This window comes from Falco cherrug, chromosome 3 (genome assembly GCF_023634085.1).
Source record: "Falco cherrug isolate bFalChe1 chromosome 3, bFalChe1.pri, whole genome shotgun sequence".
Lineage (NCBI taxonomy): Eukaryota > Metazoa > Chordata > Aves > Falconiformes > Falconidae > Falco > Falco cherrug.
The window spans coordinates 14,304,481-14,324,726 of record NC_073699.1 but is presented as its reverse complement, the minus strand read 5'-3'; the positions used below and the strand labels follow the sequence as shown (position 1 = coordinate 14,324,726).

At 68.7% G+C, this 20,246-nt stretch overlaps 2 protein-coding genes across 4 annotated transcripts; one reads left to right on the top strand and one right to left on the bottom strand.

Annotated features, from left to right (window-relative positions):
* The first annotated feature begins 1,967 nt into the window (after positions 1–1,967).
* Positions 1,968–8,201, top strand: ADCK5 (aarF domain containing kinase 5). The gene is made up of 15 exons (XM_055705354.1): positions 1,968–2,043; positions 2,485–2,561; positions 2,997–3,134; positions 3,211–3,286; positions 3,619–3,819; positions 4,868–5,008; positions 5,213–5,326; positions 5,398–5,529; positions 5,630–5,713; positions 6,279–6,360; positions 6,546–6,624; positions 7,100–7,191; positions 7,296–7,548; positions 7,639–7,755; positions 8,040–8,201. Exons 1-15 carry the CDS (start codon positions 2,026–2,028, stop codon positions 8,143–8,145), a joined length of 1,710 nt encoding a protein of 569 aa, XP_055561329.1. The 5' UTR covers positions 1,968–2,025; the 3' UTR covers positions 8,146–8,201.
* On the bottom strand, positions 8,109–19,854 carry CPSF1 (cleavage and polyadenylation specific factor 1). Of its 3 annotated transcripts, none has more exons than XM_055705352.1 (38): positions 19,738–19,854; positions 19,016–19,202; positions 18,870–18,897; positions 18,322–18,455; positions 18,159–18,239; positions 17,915–18,066; positions 17,671–17,817; positions 17,455–17,594; positions 17,270–17,380; positions 17,066–17,159; positions 16,864–16,951; positions 16,652–16,777; positions 16,430–16,481; positions 16,181–16,275; positions 16,020–16,094; positions 15,836–15,916; positions 15,454–15,543; positions 15,251–15,367; positions 14,972–15,113; positions 14,713–14,891; positions 14,490–14,626; positions 14,203–14,377; positions 13,891–14,097; positions 13,039–13,128; positions 12,807–12,950; positions 12,571–12,723; positions 12,202–12,318; positions 11,882–11,972; positions 11,717–11,801; positions 11,451–11,592; positions 10,469–10,621; positions 9,784–9,960; positions 9,623–9,689; positions 9,477–9,524; positions 9,197–9,352; positions 8,812–8,900; positions 8,546–8,684; positions 8,109–8,311 (listed from the first exon to the last, which is right to left on the bottom strand). In XM_055705352.1, exons 2-38 carry the CDS (start codon positions 19,157–19,159, stop codon positions 8,124–8,126), a joined length of 4,434 nt encoding a protein of 1,477 aa, XP_055561327.1. In that variant the 5' UTR covers positions 19,160–19,202; positions 19,738–19,854; the 3' UTR covers positions 8,109–8,123. The 3 variants fall into 3 exon arrangements, 2 of the variants coding, with proteins under 2 accessions (XP_055561327.1, XP_055561328.1); XM_055705353.1 differs by having other exon boundaries at positions 8,210–8,311; positions 8,812–8,941; XR_008731439.1 differs by lacking the exons at positions 8,109–8,311; positions 19,738–19,854 and having other exon boundaries at positions 8,664–8,684; positions 8,812–9,008; positions 19,016–19,306.
* Positions 19,855–20,246: the final 392 nt, after the last annotated feature.

Genomic DNA, 20,246 nt, shown 5'->3' with positions numbered 1-20,246 from the left:
CCTCCCCCCCCCCCGTGTCCCTGCCCCCCCTGTCCCCGCCCCCACCTGGCAGTGGCACAGCTGCAGGCGCTGCAGGCGGGGGCAGCGGTGGGGGCAGCTGGGCCAGGGGGGGGGCCGGGACCCCCCTACAGCGGCGCAGGCAGAGCGAGGCCAGCAGGGGGCAGTGCTGTCCCAGCGCCTGCGGGTGGGCGGGGCTTGGGGGGCTGGGTGGTCCGGGGGTCCCGGTCCCCCCGGGGTGCAGGAGACTGGGGGGGTCCCTGGGGGGGAGCTCTGGGATGGGACGGGGTCCCTGGGGTCCCTGGGGGGGAGATGGGGGGGGTCCCTGGGGACAGAAGATGGGGGGACGCTGGGGGGTAGTGAAAGGGGAAGGGGGGGTGGGGGGGAGCCGGGGGCGGGTGTCCGGGGGTGAAGGTCTCTCCGGGGTGCAGCAGACTTGGGGGCAGCGCTGGGATGGCAGGGGGTCTCTGGGGGGAGGGTGTGTCTGGGAATGGGGGTGTCCCTGGGGACAGGAGATGGGGGAACGCTGGGGGGGGGGGGGCTTGGGGGGAGGGGCCTCGGGGCAGCAGGGGGGTGGGGCCTAGCCAGCACCCCACGGTGAAATCGCCCCGCCCCGAGTCCCGGGCAGCCCCACATATGTGGGGCAGAACCCCCCGAGCAGAGGCGGTTCCCCCAGGTGTGGGTCACTCCCGGGTGTGGGTCACCCCCCCCATGTGTGGGTCACCCCCGTCGTCACCTCCAGCACGGCGCCCACGTGGCCGCCCCAGTCGCAGAGCTCGAACTCCTGCAGGAGGCAGAACCTGGGCGGGGGGTGCCGGGGCCCGGGGGGGCCCGGGGGGTGCCGGGGGTGCTGGGGGGTGTTACCCACCTGTTGGCCGCCAGGCGGCGCAGCGCGCCCAGGTCCCGGCCGGGGCTGTGGGGCCCGCGCCCCCCCAGCGAGACCCTCCGCCAGAGGCGGGGCTGGGCGGCGGCGCGGCCCCACAGCCGGCACACGCGGGCCGCCCTGGGGGGCACAGGGCGTCAGGGGGGCGACCCCGCCCCACGCGTGTGAGGCAGCCCCCCAAGTGTCCCCTCTCCCACTCCGCCCACCTGCAGAGGAAGGGGACGGCCCCCTCCTGCTCCACCGCCGCCTGGAAGATGCGGCCGAGGATCTCGGGGGGCAGCCGGGACCCCCAGGCGCTCTGCGGCCCCGACCCGCCCCCGTCGCCCACCGCCCCCCCCCGACCCCCCGCCGCCCCCCGCCTCCCGCCGCCGCGGGAGGCGGGGGGCGGTAGGGGGTCGGGGGGGGCGCGGGGCGGCCCCGCCCCCCGGCAGCACGAGGAGGATGTCGTCCGGCGTCTCGTGCACGAGGAAGGCGGGGGGGGCGGGGCAGCTGCGGCGGCGGCGGCGGCGGCGGGGGGGGGGCGGCGGCGGCGGCGGGTCTGGGGGGAGAGGGGGGCTGGGCTGAGGGGGAGCCGGGCCGGGTCCGCGGCCGAGCCCCGCCGGTGGGGGAGGGGAGGCCCCGTTGCCCCGCCCCCCCTGCCGGGGCGGTGTCGGGGGGGGCCGGGGCGGGGGGAGGGGCGCGGTGGGGGAGGGGGCCGGTGCCGCCACTCACCTGCCGCCGGCCGCCATCTTGGAGGAGGAGGGGCGGGGGCGGGGCCAGCGCTGGGACCGTGTCCCGCCTCCGAGACCCCCCCGGCTACGCCCCGTGGGGGCGGGGCTGTACGCCCGCAGGCCCCGCCCTCCGACCTTGCCCTTCCCCCGCCCCGCCCCCCGGATGACCTTGGCCACGGCCGGCCCGGCCACGCCCCCTCTGCCCATTCCCGCAGAGTGGCCAATCCGATCGCGAGGCGGGGCGGGTCGCTCCGCCCCTCCCCTCGGTGCTCACCAATGGAGCACCGCCCTGGAGGAGGCGTGGCAGTTCCGGTGCCCGCCCTGCCCCGCGACCAATGGGAGCGCGGTCCGTGCGCGGCGGTGGGAGTGCGGGCCAATGGGGGCGCGCGGGGGGCGGGGCCGTCCCGCAGCGGCGGCGGGTGACGGCGGAGCACGATGGGGCTGCGCGCGGCGGTGAGGGCGGGGCCGGGACCCCCGGGGACCCCCGGGACACCCCCACCCCCCGACCCCCCCGGGACCCTCCCAGGACACCCCCACCCTGCCCAATCCCCTCCGGAACCCCACCCCCACCCTTAACCCCCCCCGGGACCCCCGGGACCCCCCCCACCCCCTGGGACACCCCCCGGGACGCGCACCCCCCGGGATCCCCCCCGGGACCCCATCCTCACCCCGGGACACCCCTACCCCCCGGGACCCCCCCCGGGACCCCCGGAGTTCCCCGGATCCCCGACCCCCTCCCGGGACCCCCAGGTCCACCGAAGCCCTCCTGGCCCCCCGGCACGCTGGGGAGGGCACCCATGGGGGGGCGCGTGTGGGGCCGCGTGCCCCGCGCGTTCCCTGCGCGTGGGGTGACCCCGGGCGTCCCACCGAGCCCCCCCGCCCCGCCCCCCCCAGGTGCGGCTCTGCCGCCTGCGCCCCGCAGCACTGCAGCGGCACCCGGCGCGCGCCCGGGCCGCCCCCCCGGCCCCCCGGTGAGCTGTGGGGCGGGGGGGGGGGTCTGGGGCGGGGGGGGGGGAGGGAGGAAGTGGGGCACATGGAGGACATGTGGGGGGGTCGGGCTTCGGGCACAGGGGGGACGTGGGGCTCGGGTACGGGCTGTGAGGCGCAGTGGGGTGTGGAGTACGTGGGGCGGGGGGGGCTGTGGTGCGCGGGAGGCTGCGGGGCGGGGCTATGGGGCAGGGGGCTACGGGGTGGGGCTATGGGGCAGCACTATGGGGCAGGGGGCTGTGGGACGGAGCTATGGGGCAGGGGGCTGTGGGGCAGCACTATGGGGCAGGGGGCTGTGGGACGGAGCTATGGGGCAGGGGGCTGTGGGGCAGCACTATGGGGCAGGGGGCTGTGGGGCGGAGCTATAGGGCAGGGGGCTGTGGGGCAGCGCTATGGGGCAGGGTCTGACGGCCCCACAGGCGCCGTGGGGCGCTGCTGGCTCCCGCGCTGCTGGCGCTGGGGCTGGGGCTGCCCGCGGCCGCCTGGTACCTGCGGGCAGAGCGCCGCGACCGCCGCCGGCTCTGGCTGCTGCTGGACGGCGTGGGACGCTTCGGCAGGTGGGGGGCGGGGCGGGGGACACAGGGGTCCCCCTGAGCTGAGCCCCACCCCCGACACTGCCCGTCTTCCCCCCAGGTCACTGGTTGTCGGTGTCCACATCTCGCTGGATTACTGGTGGACAGCCAATGTGGCGCTGCGGGGGCTGGAGGAGGTGGGTGGGGGGCTCAGGGGGGAGGTGGGTTGGGGGTTCAGGGGGCGGTTGGGAGGCTGGAGGAGGTGGGTTGGGGGCTCAGGGGCCAGTTGGGGGTTCTGGGGCTGGTTGGGGGGCTCAGGGGGCGATTGGGGGGCTGCAGGAGGTGGGTTGGGGGCTCAGGGGGCAACTGGGGGGCTTGCTGACCTGGTGGGGGGCTCAGAGTCTAGTTGTGGGGTTGGGGGTTGGGGGGCTGGGCAGGTGCTTGGGGGGCTCAGGGGCTGGTTGGGGGCTCAGGGGGCGGTTGAGGGGCTCAGGGGCGGTTGGGGCGCTCAGGGTGCTGGTGCCCCCAGGACAGCGCAGCGTTCGCGGCGGGGATGTCGCGGTGCCACCAGCGTGCAGCGGAGCGGCTGCTGCGGGGGGCCCTGCGCAACGGGGGGCTCTACATCAAGCTGGGGCAGGGGCTCTGCGCCTTCAACCACCTGCTGCCCCCCGAGTTCGCCGCCACCTTGCGCCGCCTCGAGGACCAGGCTCTGCGCCGCGGCTACCGCGAGGTGGGGACCCGCGGGGACACCCTGGGGACCCCGTGGGGACGCCGCAGCCCCCGCCCGCCGCTTCTGCCGGGGGAGCCCCTCGGCGCGGGGGTCTCCCCAGATGCCCTCCTGCCCTGTCCTCTCCCTGTCCCCCGCACTGTCCCCGTCCTGTGCTCGTCCCCCTGTCCCTGCTCTGTCCTTGTCCAGTCCCTGTCCCCACGCTGTCCCCACCCTTGTCCCTGTCCTGTTCTTTGTCCCCACACTGTCCCCATGCCGTTCCTGGTATTGTCCTGTCATTGTCCCCACTTTTCCCATCCCCATGTTCCCATCCCTGTCCCATCATCATCCCCATGTCCCCCTTCCCGTCCCCACACTGTCCTTGTCCAGTCCCTGTCCCCATCCCCCTCCCCCCTCTGTCCCCATTCTTGTTCCTGTCCTGTCTTCACCCCCACGCTGTCCCCATGTCCCCATCCCTGTCCTGCACTGTCCTTGTCCAGTATGTGTCCCCACTGCGTCCCCACCCTGGGGATGCTGTCCCCATCCCAGTCCCCACATCGTTCCTGTCCTACCCCCATTCCCATCCCCATGTCCCTGCCCCATCCCTGTCCCCTTCCCCACACTGTCCGTGTCCTGTCGTTGTCCCAGTTCCCATCCTGTCCCATCCCTGCCCCCACCCCTGTCTTGTCCCCATATCTCTGTCCCCATGCCCACCCCTTCCCCACACCATCTGCATCCCGCCACTGTCCCCATATACCCACTTTGCCCCCATCCCTGTGCTGTCCCTGTCCCCATCCCCATTGCTGCTCTGTCCCCATCCCCACAGCATCTGTGTCCCGTCCACGTCCTACCACTGTCCCCGTGTCCCCACTTTGCCCCCATCGCTGTGCTGTCCCTGTCCCCACGCCATCCCTGTCCTGTCCCTGTGCCCATCCCTGTCCCCACACCATCCCTGTCCTGTCCCCACCCCCATTGCCACTCTGTCCCCATTCTGATGCCGTCCGCGTCCTGTCCACGTCCCATCACTGCCCCCGTGTCCCGCTCCCCCGTGTCCCCGTCCCCATCCCCGCAGGTGGACGAGCTGTTCCTGGAGGATTTCCAGACGACGGCAGCCGGGCTCTTCCAGGAGTTCGACTACGAGCCGGTGGCGGCGGCCAGCCTGGCCCAGGTGCACCGCGCCACGCTGCAGGACGGGACCCCCGTTGCCGTCAAGGTGGGACCCACGGATGGGGACAGGTGCCAGCCCTTGGGGAGCCCCGCAGCAGCGCCCCTGACCCCGTGCCCCCCTGGTTGGGGACAGGTGCCAGCCCTTGGGGACCCCTACGGCAGTGCCCCTGTCCCCGTGCCCCCCTGGTTGGGGACAGGTGCCAGCCCTTGGGGACCCCCACAGCAGCGCCCCTGTCCCCGCGCCCCCCAGGTTCAATACATCGATCTGCGCGACCGCTTCGAGGGTGACATCCGGACGCTGGAGCTGCTGCTGCGCATCGTCCAGTTCATGCACCCTGGCTTTGCCCTGGGCTGGGTGCTGCAGGTACCGTGTGGGGGCACCCGGACCCCCCGGACCCCCAGACCCCCAAACCCACCCCCCGGCACCCCCCCCAGGAGCTGAAAGGGACACTGGCACGGGAGCTGGACTTCGAGAACGAGGGCCGGAACGCGGAGCGCTGCGCACGGGACCTGCGGCACTGTACCTACGTGGTGGTGCCGCGTGTGCACTGGGACAAGTGCAGCAAGGTGGGGGGGGGGGAGCGGACAAGGGGACACCCCCCGAGGGGGTGGTCGGGCACCAGGGGGGGACCTGGGGAGGGTGACGCCGTCCTGTCACTGTCCCCAGCGGGTGCTGACGGCCGATTTCTGCGAGGGCTGCAAGATCACCAACGTGGAGGGGATCCGCAGCCAGGGCCTGGGCGTGCAGGACGTGAGAGCCGGGGGGGGCTGGGGGGCCCTGGGAACTCTGGGGGGTCCCTGTGGGTCTCTGAGGGTTCCGGGGGTCCCTAGGGGTGTCCTTTGGTCTTGGGGGGATCCTGGGGGGGTCTCTGAGGGGTCTTGGGGTCCCTAGGAGTGTCCTTGGGTCTTGGGGGTGTCCTGGAGGGGTCTCTGATGGGTCCTGGGGTCCCTGGATAGTCTGTGGAAGGTTTTGGGGTCCCTAGGGGGTCTCTGAGGAGTCCTGGGGTTCCTGGGGGGGGGTCCTCGGGGTCTTGGGGGAATCATGGGGGTGTCTCTGAGGTGTCCTGGTGTCCCTTGGGGAGTCCTCAAGTCTTGAGGTGTTCTGGGGAGCCCATGGGGGTCCCTGGGAGTGTCCTAGGAGGTCTTGGGCGGGGGGGGGGGGGAGGGGTCAGGGGTGTCCCCGGGGAGGATCCCAAGGGGGTTTCCTGGCAGGTCTTGGGGTATCCTTAGGGGGTCCAGGGGATTTTCCTGGGGTTTCTTGGAGGGTCTCCGGGGGATCCCCGTGGGTCCCAGGATGGAGCCGGCTGCCCCCGCAGGCCGCCGACAAGCTGATCCGGGTGTTCGCCGAGCAGATCTTCTACACCGGCTTCATCCACGCTGACCCCCACCCTGGGAACGGTACGGGGGTCCCGAGGAGGGGGGTCCCAGAAGGACTGGGGGGAGGGGGCAAGGAGGTTGGGGGGCCTAAGGAGTGGGGGGGTGGCCTAAGGAGTGTGTGTGGGTCTGTCAGGAGGGGGGAGGGGGAAGAGTCTTTGGGGGGGTCCCGGGGGCTGTGGCGTGCCCCCCAACACGCTCCCCTTCAGTGCTGGTGCGACGCGGCCCCGACGGCAAAGCCCAGATCGTCCTGCTGGACCACGGCCTCTACGAGTTCCTCAGTGAAAGGTGGGGGCCAAGGGGGGGGGTCACCAAGGTGTGTGTGGGGGTCTGTTCCCTAAAACCGGGGGTGGGGCAAAATTGCCGGTATGCCAAAAAAGAGGTGGGTACCCAAGTGTTGGGGAGGGGGGGGGGTGTGCCTCCAAATTTTGGGGGAATGTCCCAAAACTTGGGGCAGCTGTTCCCAAAATTGAGGGGGGGTCCCCAAAATCGTTGGGGGGGTCCCCAAAATCGTTGGGGAGTCCCCGAATCAGAGATGTCCCTAAAATTGGGAGGGTCCCTAAACTGGGTGGGGAGGTCCCCAAGCTGGGGGAAACTGTTCAGAAATGGGGGGGGGGGGGGGGGGGAGTTGCCCCTAATAGCAAGGAGGATCCCCAAAATCAGGGGTGGGACCTCAAGGGGGGGTGGGACCTCAAGGGGAGGTGGGACCCGATGGGGAGGTCCCCAGTGTGGGGCACCCTGCTGAGGGCCGGCATGGCCGCAGGGACCGCGCGGCGCTGTGCCAGCTCTGGCGCGCCATCGTCCTGCGTGATGACACCGCCATGCGGCTGCGCTCGGCCGAGCTGGGCGTCGAGGGTGAGCAGGCGGCCGCGTCCCCCCATGTGTCTCACCCCAGAGCCCCACCTCACCCCTCACTGTGTCCCCGTCGCCGTCGTGTTCCCCCCCCTCCACCCCCCCAGATTATTTCCTTTTCTGCGAGATCCTGATGCAGCGGCCGCTGCCAGCGGGGACGCTGGCGCTGGGTGCGGCGCTGACGCGGGAGGAACGCGCCTACATGCAGGAGATGGCAGCCCAGCGCTTCGAGCGTGTGGTAAGCGTCCTGCGCGCGCTGCCCCGGCCCATGCTGCTCGTCTTCCGCAACATCAACACCGTCCGCAGCATCAACGCCGCCCTCGGCGCCCCCGTTGACCGATACTTCCTCATGGCCAGGAGGTAACAGGGCAGGGGAGGGGGCAGGGGGTGGGTGGGCACGCGTAAAATAAATAAATAAAAATTGGGGGGGAAAACCCGACCCCCCGGCAGCGCTGTGCGGAGCTGGAGCCGGCTGAGCGCAGACAGAGCCTCCGGCATCGCCGGCAGCAGCGCGGCACGATGGGCCAGGGCTGCCTGGGAGAGCCTCAAGTTCGAGGTGGCGCTGAGGTGAGGGGGGAGAAAGGGAAAGAAAAAAGGGGAGAGGAAGGGGGAAAGGGGAAGGAAAAGGGTGGGGGGATAAGAGGAAGAAAAAAGGGGATTAGGGGAAGGAAAAGGGTGGGGATAACGGGAAGGAAAAGGGGGTGATATGGAAAAAAGAGGGGGAGGAAAAGAGGGAAAGGTGGGGAGGGGAAGGAAAAGGAGGGGAATAAGGGGGAGATAAGGGGGGAAAAAAGGGGGGGGGGGGAACAAGGCTGTAGGGGCTGCCACAGCCCCCCCGTGCCCCCCCACAGGCTGGAGAGCATCGCCATGAAGCTGACAGCCTCGGCCCTGCGGCTCCTGGCGGCCTGTGGGGTGCTGCCCCACAGCCAGCAGCTCTACGAGTACCTGCGGGCGTAGGGGGCCCGCGGCCCTGTCCCCCAATAAACCCCCGCCCCCCCCGGGAACAGACATGCCACAGGGCTGCTTTTCCTCTTTTCTTTATAAAAGTTCTGGGGCTGGGGGGGCTGGGGGTCCCTCAGAAGTGAGCCGTCACCCGGTCGATCTCCAGCAGGTCCTCCAGGATCTGTGGGGGGGGGGGAAGAAGCGTCAGGGGGGTGGGGGGCACGTGCATCTGTATGGGGTGCAGCACGTGGGGCACAATGTGTGGGGCAGGGAGCCCCAGCACACAGCATGTGTGTGGCAGAGACCTGTGGTGCTGAGGGCAGCCTGCCACACATCCCACACCCCACGGCCCTGCCCCACAGCTCTGCCCTTGCCCCATGGCCCTGCCCCACACCCCGGCCCCAGCCCCACTGACGATGTCCGGCGTGGTGCCGATCTTCTTGGCCAGCTCGCCGCGCTCCATAGTGCTGAGGTAGAGGTAGCGGTTCAGCAGCTCCCCGTCCAGAACGTTGCGCACCGCGTTCTGCAGGATGCGCCGGTCCACGTGCAGCAGCCTGCGGGCGACCGCCGCAGGGTGGCACCGGCACCGGGGACCTCCCAGTGACACCCCACAGCACCAGCGCAGCCGTGGGGCACAAGCGGGCGCAGCACAGGATGGGGGGGAGGCGCGGGGCGCGGTACCTGAAGGCGCGGGGGTTGAGGCCGGCATGGTGGGGCAGCATGGTGCTGAGCGCGTTCTGCAGCATCAGCAGCCGCCGGTACGTCTTCTCCTGCATGGGCAGCAGCAGCCCGATGCCCCCGTCCAGTGTGGCTGTGAGGGGCCGTCAGGGGGGCCCGGGGGGTTGTGGGGGGGGGTCAAGCCCCCCAGTGCCATGACCCTGCAGGCAGCGGGGGAGCCCCGGCATGGGGAAGGGGAGTGGGGCGCCGCCTGCACCCCAAAACCTGGGGTGCTGCCGATGCCGGCACCCCAAACCCGAGGACACCGAGCCCTGCAGCACCCCTGCACCCCCAATCCTGGCAGCCCACCCCCACCCACCCGCCCCCAGCCCGAGCACCCGGGGCTCACCAAACCAGGTGATGTGCTTGTTCTCCCAGGCGCTGGTTTTCTTGTTGGGGCCATCAGCAGCGCCGCGACACGGCGTCCGCCAGAACGTGTTGACGTGGGCGCCCACGTGGAAGTCGGCGCGCCGCAGCAGCCGCATCCCGCCAAAGCTCTCTTTGGCTGCGGAGGGGCGGCACATCACGGTGTGGCACCACACGGCCCGGAATGGCAGTGGTCCAGCCCCTATCTGGCACAGCCCCGCTCTGGCGCAGCGCCCAGCGAGCCCCCCCCAGCAGCCCCTCACCTTCCGGCAGGTACATGTACACCAGGAGGTTGCGGTCACGGTCGGACACTGCGGGAAGACGAAGAGTTTTACTGGAGAGCTGAAAACACCGGCATCGCCGGAGCCCGCCAGACCGCTCCCGCTGCCACGGCAGCACAGCCACGGACCCAGGAAGCCCAGCTGGGTGCTGTCCACCATGAAGTCCACGCTGTACACCTCCAGGGGCTTTGCGTCCTGCAAGGGGAAAAAAACCAACCCATCGGCTCGCTGCAGTCGTGCCGGGGCAGTGAGCCAGCTTCGTGCCGCCACCACCACCGCGACAGCTTACCCGGCTAACAAGGGAGAGGGTCTTGCTCTCCTCCTGGTAGCGCAGCAAGGAGATGCTCTTCATCAGGTCGGCGGCCAGGATGAAGTTCTTGACACTGATCATCTGGTGGATGTAGAGCTGGGTGTCGATGAAGGCCATCCCCGTCAGGTCATTGTCCTTCAGGCTCCACAGGAAGATCTGCAGTGGGGAAATGGGGGGACACAGGTGACACCCCAAACCTGCCGTGGTACCACAGAGGGTCCCCAACCCCTCGGTGGGCCCATGGCCCCAGGGCAGCCTCACGGACACCTTACAGAGGGTCCCCAACCCCTTGGTGGGCCCATTGTAGGGGTCCCCAGCCCCTTGGTGGACCCCTGGAGGGTCCCCTGGCCCTGTGGTGGCCTCACAGATGCCCCACGGAGGGTCCTCAACTCCACAGTGGCCCCATGGATATGCTAAAGGGGGTCCCCAACCTCACAGTGTTCCCATGGGGGTGGTCCCCAGCCCCTTAGAGGCCCCACAGAGTGTCCCCTGGCCCTCTGGTGGCCCCACAGAGGAGTCTGTGGCCCCACGGTGGCCACTCGGACAGCCCACGGGGGATCCCCAACCCCACAGCATCCCCATAGGGGGGTCCCCAGCCCCTCTGTGTCCCCACAGAGGGTGCCCTGACCCATGGGGGGTCTCCAGCCCCTCGGTGGCCCCTCACCTTCTGGCCAATGGCCGAGACGAGGTAGCCATTGCAGTGGCAGAGGGCGGTGACCGGACCCTTCTGTTCCTTCTCGTACAAGACCTTGAACTTGTTCTTGGTCAGCGGCTGCCCTGGCTCCGGCACCACCTCGATGATGTCCATGATGAGGATCTGGGGGGACACAGGGACATGCAGGAGCTGGGCCACCCCCAGCCCAGTGCAGGGCAGCAGTGTGGGCAGGGGTGGGGGCAGCCCTCCCTGTGCCAGGCCCCCTGCCCCCAGTGGCCCCCCAAGACCTATGGGTGTCCCCTGGAAGCCCCAACAGCCCCCCTGGGTATCCCCCAAGACCCCTGGATATGACTCCTCAGTGGGATCCTGAGATCCCTGGAAACCTTGTATGTCCCCTGAGACCCGACTGTCCCCTGAGACTCCCAGGTGTCACCCAAGACCCCCAACTGTTCCCCAAGACTCCTGGGGTGGGAGCCTGGGTGTCCCCGCAAAATCCCTGGGAACCTTGTGTGTCCCCTGAGAGACCTGGGTGTCCCCCAAGACCCTCAACTGTCCCCGAGACCCCTGAGACCCCCGACTGTCCCCCAGGACTCTTGTGTGTGTCCCAAGACCCCTGACTATCCCCTGAGACTCCCAAGTATCCCCCAAGACCCCTGGGTGGGACTCCAGGTGTCCCCCTAAAATTCCTGGGAACCTTGTGTGTCCCTTGAGACCCTCAACTGTCCCCCAAGACCCCCAACTGTCCCCTGAGACACCCCCCCCCAAGCATCCCCAAGGCCCCTAGGACCCTTGTGTCCTCCCTGAGACCCCTATGCATCCCCCAAGACACTCAACTGTCCCCTGAGACCCCTGGGCATCCCTCCCCCAACGCCTGGGACCCCTGTGTGTCCCCTGAGACCCCCCAGCCATCCCTCCCAAGACCTCTGTGACCCCTGTGTGTACCATGAGACCCCCAGGTGTCCCCCAGGACCCCCAGGTGGCCCCCACTCACCCGTCCACGGCAGGTCACCTCCTCACCCTGCATCAGGCAGGTGCCAACGGCGATGTAGCCCTTCAGCCCCGACACCGTCTCCTCACTCTTCAGGGACACCGTCTTCATGCAGGTGACGTGCTCCCACTCCTCCAGGTCGATGCTGGGGGGACAGGGGGGCAGGATCAGACACAAATCCCCAACCAAGGGTGAAACCCAGCCCTGAGGGTCTTTTTTCGTGTGGGGGATAGGGGTGGACACCCCTGGCCCAGCTCCACAGTGCTCACCGGGTGTTGGGGATGGTCTCCCAGCTCACCGGGGAGATCAGCTGTATGGAGAAGGCTTCCTGCTGCGGGTGGATGTAGCGGTCGTCTGCAGGGAAGGGGGGGACACAGCTCAGCACGAGGGGGACACAGGGCTGGGGGGACGGGGTGGGGAAACAGGGGACTCACCCCGCTCGATGCTCTCAAACTCCTTCTCCTCCCCGGTCATGCGGGGGATGCGGGTGCAGGGGTTGATGACGCTGGTGGCCACAGCATAGACCTGCCAGCAACACCGGCGTTGGCACAGGGACAGGGAGACACCAGGGGAGCCCCCCGCCCAGCTTCATCCCCTGCCCCAGAGACGGTGGCACTCAGTGGCTTCCCAATGGGACGGGGTTACTTTGGAGAAGAAGGAGGAGGAGGAGGAGGAGGCGGGGTGGGGGCACCCTGGGGAGGAAGAGCACAGCCTGGCAGCAGGCAGGGACCCCCGGTGCAGCGCGGTGACCCACCTTGGACTCCACATGGTATGCGACGTAGTGTGTGGTGCAGCGCAGCGGGATCTTCCGTACGGGCCACGGGGCATCGTAGGAGAGGTAGGCCGGCAGGACGCTGATCCTCAGCTCCCCCTGTCCCAGCAGCAACCCGTCAGTGTGGCTGGGACCCCACAAAATCCCCCAGAGCCCCCCCAACTCCACTGGGACCCCCCAAATTCCCCCATGACCCCTCCAAACCCTGCCAGAGCCCCCCAAACACTGTGGGACACCCCCGAAACTCCCCAAATCCTTGCCAGGATGCCCCTAGAGGGCCACAAATACCCTGCGACCCCCCTGGAACCCCCCCCGACCCCCTCAAGTTCCCCTGGAACCCCCCAGTCCCACCTGCCGGTTGAAGTAGAGGAAGCCCTTAGGGCAGTTGATGTTGTGGAAGGGAGCGAATGACTCGACGGTGCCGTCGATGGTCATGGGGTGCAGGCGCAGGGCCCCCCGCGAAGTCACCAGGAGCCAGTGTGGGGAGGGGCCACAGATAAAAACCTTGGGGGGGACAGACAGGGACACACGGTTACCCTCAGCAAAACTGGGGGGACCCGGCCGGTCCCTGCCATGACCACACTCACCCCCGAGTAGCCGTAGATATCCTCAAAGTAGCGGAAGCGGGCGACGCGGCCACGGGGCCCCCCCGGCTCCTCGCCCCCTGCACTCTCTGGCTTCTTCTTGGACTGTTTCAGCTTCTTCTCTCGAAAATTGATGTTGTGGGGGACCTGTGGCGGGGGAAACCGCGGCAGGGGGGCCGTGGCAGCACCAGCACCATGGTGGCACGGGCCTTGGCAAAGCCTCCCCGCCTCTCACCTTCTTGAACCGGACCTTGAGGTTGCTCTGGCCCAGCTGGGAGTCGTGGCTGAAGGCCTCATAGATGAGCAGCTCCTGATCCACGTGCACCTGCCAGGCAGCCGGGGGCTGAGCCCCGCTGCTCCTCCACCAGCATTCCCCCTATCTCCCGGCATCCCTCTGGCATCCCCAACATCCCCCAGGCATCCCCCAGGGATCCCCAGCATCCCTTAGCATCCCTCCAGCAGCCCCCATATTTCTCCAGCATCCCTCCAGCAGCCCCCACATCTCCCAGCATCCCTGCAGCATCACCAACATCCCCCTCGGCATCCCTCCAGCATCCCCCAGCATTCCTCTGGCATCCACACATCCACCCACACCTGCGGTATCCCCCACATCTCCCAGCATCCCTCCGGCATCCCCAACATCCCCAGCACCCCCTGAAATCCCTCTGCATCCTTCCAGCATTGCCCACAATCCCCCAGCATCCCCCAACATCTCTGGCGTCCCTCCAGCACCCCTGGCATCTGCAACACCACCCCCTCCCCGGCATCCCTCTGGCACCCTCAGCATCTCTCAGCATCCCCTGCATCCCTCCAGTGCCTCCTGGCATCCCAAATGCCCCCTAGCATCCCCCAACAGCCCCCAGCATCCCCCCGGTATCCCCAATGTCCCCCAGCATCCCCCCAGTATCCCCAACACACCCCAGCATCCCCAACGACCCCAACATCCCCCCAGTATCCCCAATACCCCCCCCAACACACACCCCCAAGACCCCAGCATCCCCCAGCACCCCCCTGGCCCCCACCGCCCCCCGCAGCCCCCAACACCCCCCTGGCCCCCCCAACCCCCACACTCCCCCGCAGCCCTCACCAGCAGGTAGGGCCGGCTCTGGCGGTTGCCCAGTGCCACCAGCAGCACCTCCTTCACCAGCGGCAGCTCCCCCTGCCGCGTCACCTCCTCCTTCTTGCCGTCGCCCTGGGCCGCCGGCTGCCCAAAGGAACTGTCGACCAGCACCCGCTGCCCCATCGGGAAGTTCTTCACCAGGAACACCAGGCGCCAATCCGGCAGCTGGTAGATCTACGGCACGGGCAGGTGTAGGGCAGGGAACATCGCCACCACAGCGTGGCAGTGGCGTGTCCCCGTCCCCCCCCCCCCCCCACGGTACCCCCGCCAGCCTCTCACCTCCATGGCGCCGTTCTCCCGCACGAGCACGCACCAGTGGGTGGGCTCTGGTTTGTACTGGTGGGGGTCCCGGTCAGTGGAGGGGAGGCTGCTGCGGCGCGGCTCCTCCTTGGCCGGGCTGAAAAGAGCCCCTGAATCCCCGTAGAGCATCTCCTCCTCATCATCCACCGTGTTGCTGCGCCCACCAGGAGAAAAACACCGAGCCATCATGCCCGTGTCCCGCCAGGGCACACCCGTGAGGGGACAGCCTGGTCCCCAGCACCTCACCGGCAGCTGCCAGCGCCCACCTGATGTCCTGGATGAGGGTCTCTGCCTCCGAGTGGGTGCGGAGGGAGAGCTCGTCCCGGGTGCTGGCTGCCCGGCTCTCCGTGGTGAACATCCCGCTGATGTCCCGGTAGAGGCAGAGCGCGATCACCTTGGATTGCTGGGGACACCAGAGGGCAGCTGCCAGGGGCTGCGTGGCCACGCCAGGACCCCTCGCCGAGGGGGAACTTGGCTACCAGCACTCACGTGGTGCAGCTGGGGCTTCTGCAGGGTGAGGCGGTGCGTGCGGCCCCCGTACGTGTCGCTCTTCAGGACGAACATGGTGACCTGCCCCTCGGCGCTCATGATCACCACGTAGGGGTCGGCGACGGCGCAGTGCACAATCGGCGAGCCCAGATCCACCGGGATGAAGTGCAGCTGGTTCACTGCAGCCGGGGAGGGGCAGCGGGGGTGGAGGGAGGGCCCGCAGCACCCACGGGTGCTCCCGCCACCCACCATCACCCACCTCCTTCCAGCAGCCGGATACCCAGCGGCGACACTTGGACGATGTAGCGGTTCTCGCCGATGTTGCCGGCAAAGACGGTGGGGCCCTGCGTGGCGAAGCCGCTGGTGTCCAGCTCCATGATCTCCTGCCCCGTCTGCAGGATCTTTGAGGGACGGGGCACACCAGGTTGGACATGGCATGGCCAGCACCCAGCAGCCACCACAGCTGGCACAGCCACGTGCCACCCAGCCCTCTGCCACCACCCTGTCGCCCCGGCCACTCCCCCGGCCCCAGCCGCACCATGGTGGAGTCCTCGCGGCTGAGGATGAGGAAGCCATGCCTTTTGCCGTCCTCCTCAGGGGGGCTGGGGGCAGCAGGCTCCTTCTCAGCGTTCTCCCCCGCCGTGGCGTCATCCGGCTGGAAGGAGAAGCCCCGGTGAACACCACCATGCCGGGACAGGGGCATGGATGTCCCCTTGCGGTGGGGGGACAACGGCCACCCACCTCTTCCTTCTTCTGTGGCGCGATGACGGTCCACATGTCGTAGCAGCCGGGCAGCTCGAAGGTGGTCACCACCTGGGGCCGGATGCTTTTCTGCGGGTGAGGGGGAAGGTGAGTGCGGGCGGTGTGGGGAGCGTGGGCGGCACGGGCGGTGTGGCTGGGCGGGTACAGGCGGCGCCCAGCGCTCGGGGGCAGCCCTGGTTTGGCCCAGGTCCTTGCTGTGGCACCGGTACCTGACCTGCCGCGGACGCTCCCAACGGGGCAGGCCTTTGCACAGTGCTGGGGGGGCAGGGGGCGGGGGGCAGGACTCGCACGGGGACCGACTTTGCCTGGGGGGTCACCGCAGCCCCTGGCCTCAAGCGCGGCACCGGCGGTGCAGCCTGACCTGCAGCACGGAGAGGGCTCCGTTCTTGCCGTAGCCAGAGCACAGCACGATCTCCAGGTCCGGCTCCGGGCTGCTCTGAAACTGGGAGCAGGAGAAGCGGCTGATGTCACCACACTGTCCCCACACCGGGGCTGTGGCAGCGGCAGGCAGGGACCGGGGCTGCCCAGCCCGTGCCGGGACTCACCTCCTCTGAGAGGAACGCCGGCTCGCCCATGGCGGCGTTGGCACAGGGGCCGATGTTAAGGATGCTGTCGCAGACCTGGAGGGGAAGGGATGAGGGGGACGAGGATGCAGGGGTGACACGGCAGGGGGCAGCAGGGTGTCCCCCCCCTCCAGGGGTACTACCTCAAAGGAGTAGGTGGCAAGCTGGGTGCCCGACTGTGCCTCGCTGCCATACACCTCGATCTCATCCACCTCATCCTGCGGCGCCGATTTCCCTCCTAGCCAGCGGCACAGGGAGCCCGCGTCACTATCGTGCCACCCCGTCACCAGCCCCAGTGACACTGAGACCCCACTTTCCCTGTCAGACCCCTTCCCCATGCCGGTGGAGCCTCCGGCGTGGCTACCGGGGGAGGTCTCGGTGCTGGCACCCACCTGCCCAGGTCCCCGAGGACTCTGACCGCTTCCTCTTCACTGGGGGCTCCTCCTGCAGGGATGGGAGAGCTGGGAGCCCCTCTGCACTGCCCCCAAGGGCCCCTCGCTGGAGCTGGGCTTGGGGACCCAGGGTGGGGGTCTGGGTATCTGGGAACAGGGTTTGGGGACCCAGGATGGGGTTTGGGATCTGGGGCGGGAGCTTGGGGTCCCCCAGGGCCTCACCTGCCGGTCAGGTGGCTCCTTGCCCCCGTTGGCAGGGGGCTCCTGCAGCTTCTCAGTGTACTTGAGCAGCAGGGAGTTCCCCAGGCGTGACCCCAGGAACAGGTACCCTGGCTCCATCGTCACCATCTGCCAGGGGGGATGGGGGATGACAGAGGACCCCACAGTGAGGACACAGGGGTCCCCACCTTCCCCTCTGCCCTGCCAGGGCTTACACAAGTGGTGAGGACGCTGGCAGCCGCCTTGTCGAAGTGGAAGGAGCGGACGCTTCTCATCCCATCTGTTATCAGTGTTAGGACATAGCTGGGGACAGAGGGGACACAGCAGGGACGGTGGCACCCTCGGCCACAAGGACACGGGGCTCCACAATAGCCCCACCGACACCCCCTGGTGCCCCACGGCCGCCCCACAGCTTACATCTCCCCTCCTTTCAGCGAGATGACCATCTTGTCGTAGGAGATGAAGGTGGCCTGGGCGCAGTCCAGCGTCACCTTTACCCCGTCCTGCATGCCTGTGGGGAGAGGGCAGCTGAGAGCCCCCACCCTGCTGCAGGACAGGGAGGAGGAGGACGAGGACAAGGAGGAGGATGAAGAGGAGGAGGAGGAGGAGGACAGCCCTTACGCAGGGGGAAGACGGTGGTGCCGTTGGTGAGGCTGTTGAGGGCCACGCCGTAGGGCGGCACGCTCTGGTTGAGGTACAGCAGTGAGTTGACAGCGAAGATCACCACTCCTCCTGCCAAGAGAAAGACCACCCCCCGTCACCAGACGGTCTCACAGCACCATCACCATGGTGTCACCGTCACTCACCGATGGGCTTGGGGACGGCCAGCGCCTGGGTGCAGTCGAAGGGCAGGTTGCTGAGGGACCAGATGACAGGATGGACCTTCTGCATGATGTTGAGGGAGATGGCCACGATGCTGCACGTGTCCTGGCGAACCGCCACCCGCCTGCGCAAGGACAAGGGCTGCGTCACCCCCTGGGGCACACCGCAAGGGCCCCCCTGGGGCATCGTGAGAGGCTCACCCTGGCCAGGTCTGGTTGGGCTCAAAGAGGATGAGGAGGGTGGGCTCATAGTAGCCGTAGAGGAACTGCATGTCGATGATGTTGAGGAGCTTCTCGTCCAGCTCCCGCACATCGATGATGTAACTCGGCAAGAAGCTGGACTTCTGCCTGCAGGTGGCGGGGGGATAGCTCAGGAGACCCCCCCCAGCACCCACGGGTGGCAGGGAGGCGGTGGTTCGCAGTGCAGCGGCGTGGGGGGACTCACCCTTCTCCCACCAGCCCCTCGTGCTCATCTGTCAGGGTGTCGCGGCGGAAGGGCAGGACCACCAGCCGGGTGCCATAGATCAGCATAACGGCGCAGCGCCCATCAGGGTCCACACGCACACGGGGGATGTGGACGTTCTGCACAAAGCCGTCCTGCCGGCAAAACCAGGGAGGGGACACACGAGTTCTTAGGGAACCACCACCACGAGGGGGGAACCCCAAAACCTTGCAGCATCGGCACCCACCCGCAGCTCCGGCTCTTCAAAGTAGTGGAGGGAGAGTGTCTTCAGGTCGTGGGTGCCAGGGTCGTACTCCACCACAGAGAGCTGGAATGGGAAGGGGGTGATGGGCAGGAGCCCCCCCTGCCAACCCCCCCCCCAGCCAGGGAGTCGGGGGCCCCCAGCCCACCTTGGCATCCTTGAAGCTGAGGAGCAGGGCGTCCCGCTTGGCCCCCGCCAGCTGCACACTGGCCATGGACATGACGTTGCCAAAGAAGGCGAAGGAGGCCACCAGCTCCAGCTTCTCCTTGTGCCCTTTGCCTTCTGCGGGCAGGAAAGAGCAGGCAGAGCGAGCAGGGTGGGCAGGGCAGGCAGGGGGGTGCTGCCCAGACCTCCCCGAGGGGCATCCCCTCTCTTGACCCCCGTGTCAGCTGCCCCAGCTTGCTGTCACCCCCACATTGGCCAGCGGCTCTGGGAGTGGGACGCCCCTGCCCAACCCCTATCCCTGCCTGTCCCTGCCCTTCCTTCGTGCTGTCCCTGCCTCCGCCCCCATCTGCCCCCGCAGCTCATCTCTTGGGAGTAAATCTCCAAACCCGGCTCTCCCCACTGCACCCCCCCAGTCCCAGGAGGTCTCTCATGGGCACACCAACAACACAGGGACCCCCTCAATGCTAAAAAGGGGGAAATCACCCAAAAAAGAGTCGGGGGGGGGGGGGGGGTCACCGCCCCATCACCTACCCACATTCCTCTCTCCTTTAGCAGCTGTCTGCAAGGGAAAACGGGCCTAAGCATCAGCCCCCAATATACACACCCCTCAAAATTTGGGGGGAGAGGGGCACAAGGAGGGTTTAGGGGGGCTTTTTTTCGGGGGGTGGGGATGCTACCTCGCAGTCATGGTTGAGGCGATAAACATAGAGCTGGGAAGTGCCAGCCACCACCAAGTTGCGCTCAGCATTGGAGAAGAAGTTGCAGAACATGGAGAACTCCAGCCCCGTGGGGGGGTGGGCTTGCTTGTAGACGGCATACATCACCCTGCCCCCACCGCAGGCTGTGCCACCCGTGGACACCCCCCTAGGGAGCAAAACCAGGGGCTTCCTGGGGGGCCGGGCCCACAGGGTGGCTCAGCACCCTGAGAGATCCCCGATTGTGGCGAGGTTCTGCCCCTCTCTCCCCAAAAAGAGCTCACTCGGGTTTGAGCTGCCCCCCACGGGCCCTCAGCCCGACGCTGCCCCCCAGCCCCCCGCGGGCTCCTCAGCCCCACAGGCCCCAGGAACCCAGATCTCGCCCCGTGGCTCCCCCGCAGGCCCCTGAGCCCCATATCGCCCCACAGCTCTCCCCACATCCCCACGGGCCCCACACTTCCCCCACAAGCCCCATATCTCGCCCCACATCTCCCCCACAGGCCTTTCAGCCCGACATCTCCCCACGCATCCCCTCAGCCCCATGGGGGTCCCCCTCAGCCCCACAGGGCTCCCCCCCCCAGCCTCCCATATCTCGCCCCACATCTCCCCCACAGGCCCTTCACCCCCCATCACCCCACGCATCCCCTCAGCCCCACGGGGGTCCCCCTCAGCCCCACGGGCCCCCCACCGCCCCCCACACCCGCCTCGCTCCGCACGCAGCGCCGGAAGCTGGGCCCAAGGCCCGCGGCTGCCAGAGAGAGGCCGGAAGTTCACGCTAGAGCGGCGGCGCGCGGGCCGCGCTGTGCCGCCACCAACGAGAGGGCGGTCCTCCGGCGGCCCTCCGCCCGCAACCGGCGGCCCGGCAGCCCCCGGCGACATCCCATAGGGACCCCGCATCCTATAGGGGCCCGGCACCTCCCTGGGCTGCACCCTGTAGGCACCCTGCACCTTACAGACACCCTGCATCCTATAGGAAGCCTACATCCTATAGGGACTCTGCACCCCCCCGGGCTGCACCCTGTAGGGACTCTGCACCCTATAGCAGCCCCACGTGCCCAGGGGCTGCACCCTATAGGGGCCCTGCACCCTATAGGCTGCCCACAGGCCATAGGGCCCCATAGGGGCTGTGCAGCCTGGGCCAGCCCCTGGCCCTACAGCCGCCCCCGGCCCCATGCCCCCCTGGCCCCATAGCCCCCTGGCCCTACAGCCCCCA

Bases quoted from the DNA above. Each gene is read 5' to 3' on its own strand.
- ADCK5 (XM_055705354.1), top strand. The intron at 5,009-5,212 runs GTGGGACCCACG...CGCGCCCCCCAG, and splicing joins GGACCCCCGTTGCCGTCAAG to GTTCAATACATCGATCTGCG. The intron at 5,714-6,278 runs GTGAGAGCCGGG...CTGCCCCCGCAG, and splicing joins AGGGCCTGGGCGTGCAGGAC to GCCGCCGACAAGCTGATCCG.
- CPSF1 (XM_055705352.1), bottom strand. From the start codon at position 19,159: ATGTATGCCGTCTACAAGCAAGCCCACCCCCCCACGGGGCTGGAGTTC. The intron at 18,456-18,869 runs GTAGGTGATGGG...TCCTGCCCGCAG, and splicing joins TAAAGGAGAGAGGAATGTGG to AAGGCAAAGGGCACAAGGAG. The intron at 11,593-11,716 runs GTGAGCACTGTG...CTGTCCCCCCAG, and splicing joins GAGACCATCCCCAACACCCG to CATCGACCTGGAGGAGTGGG.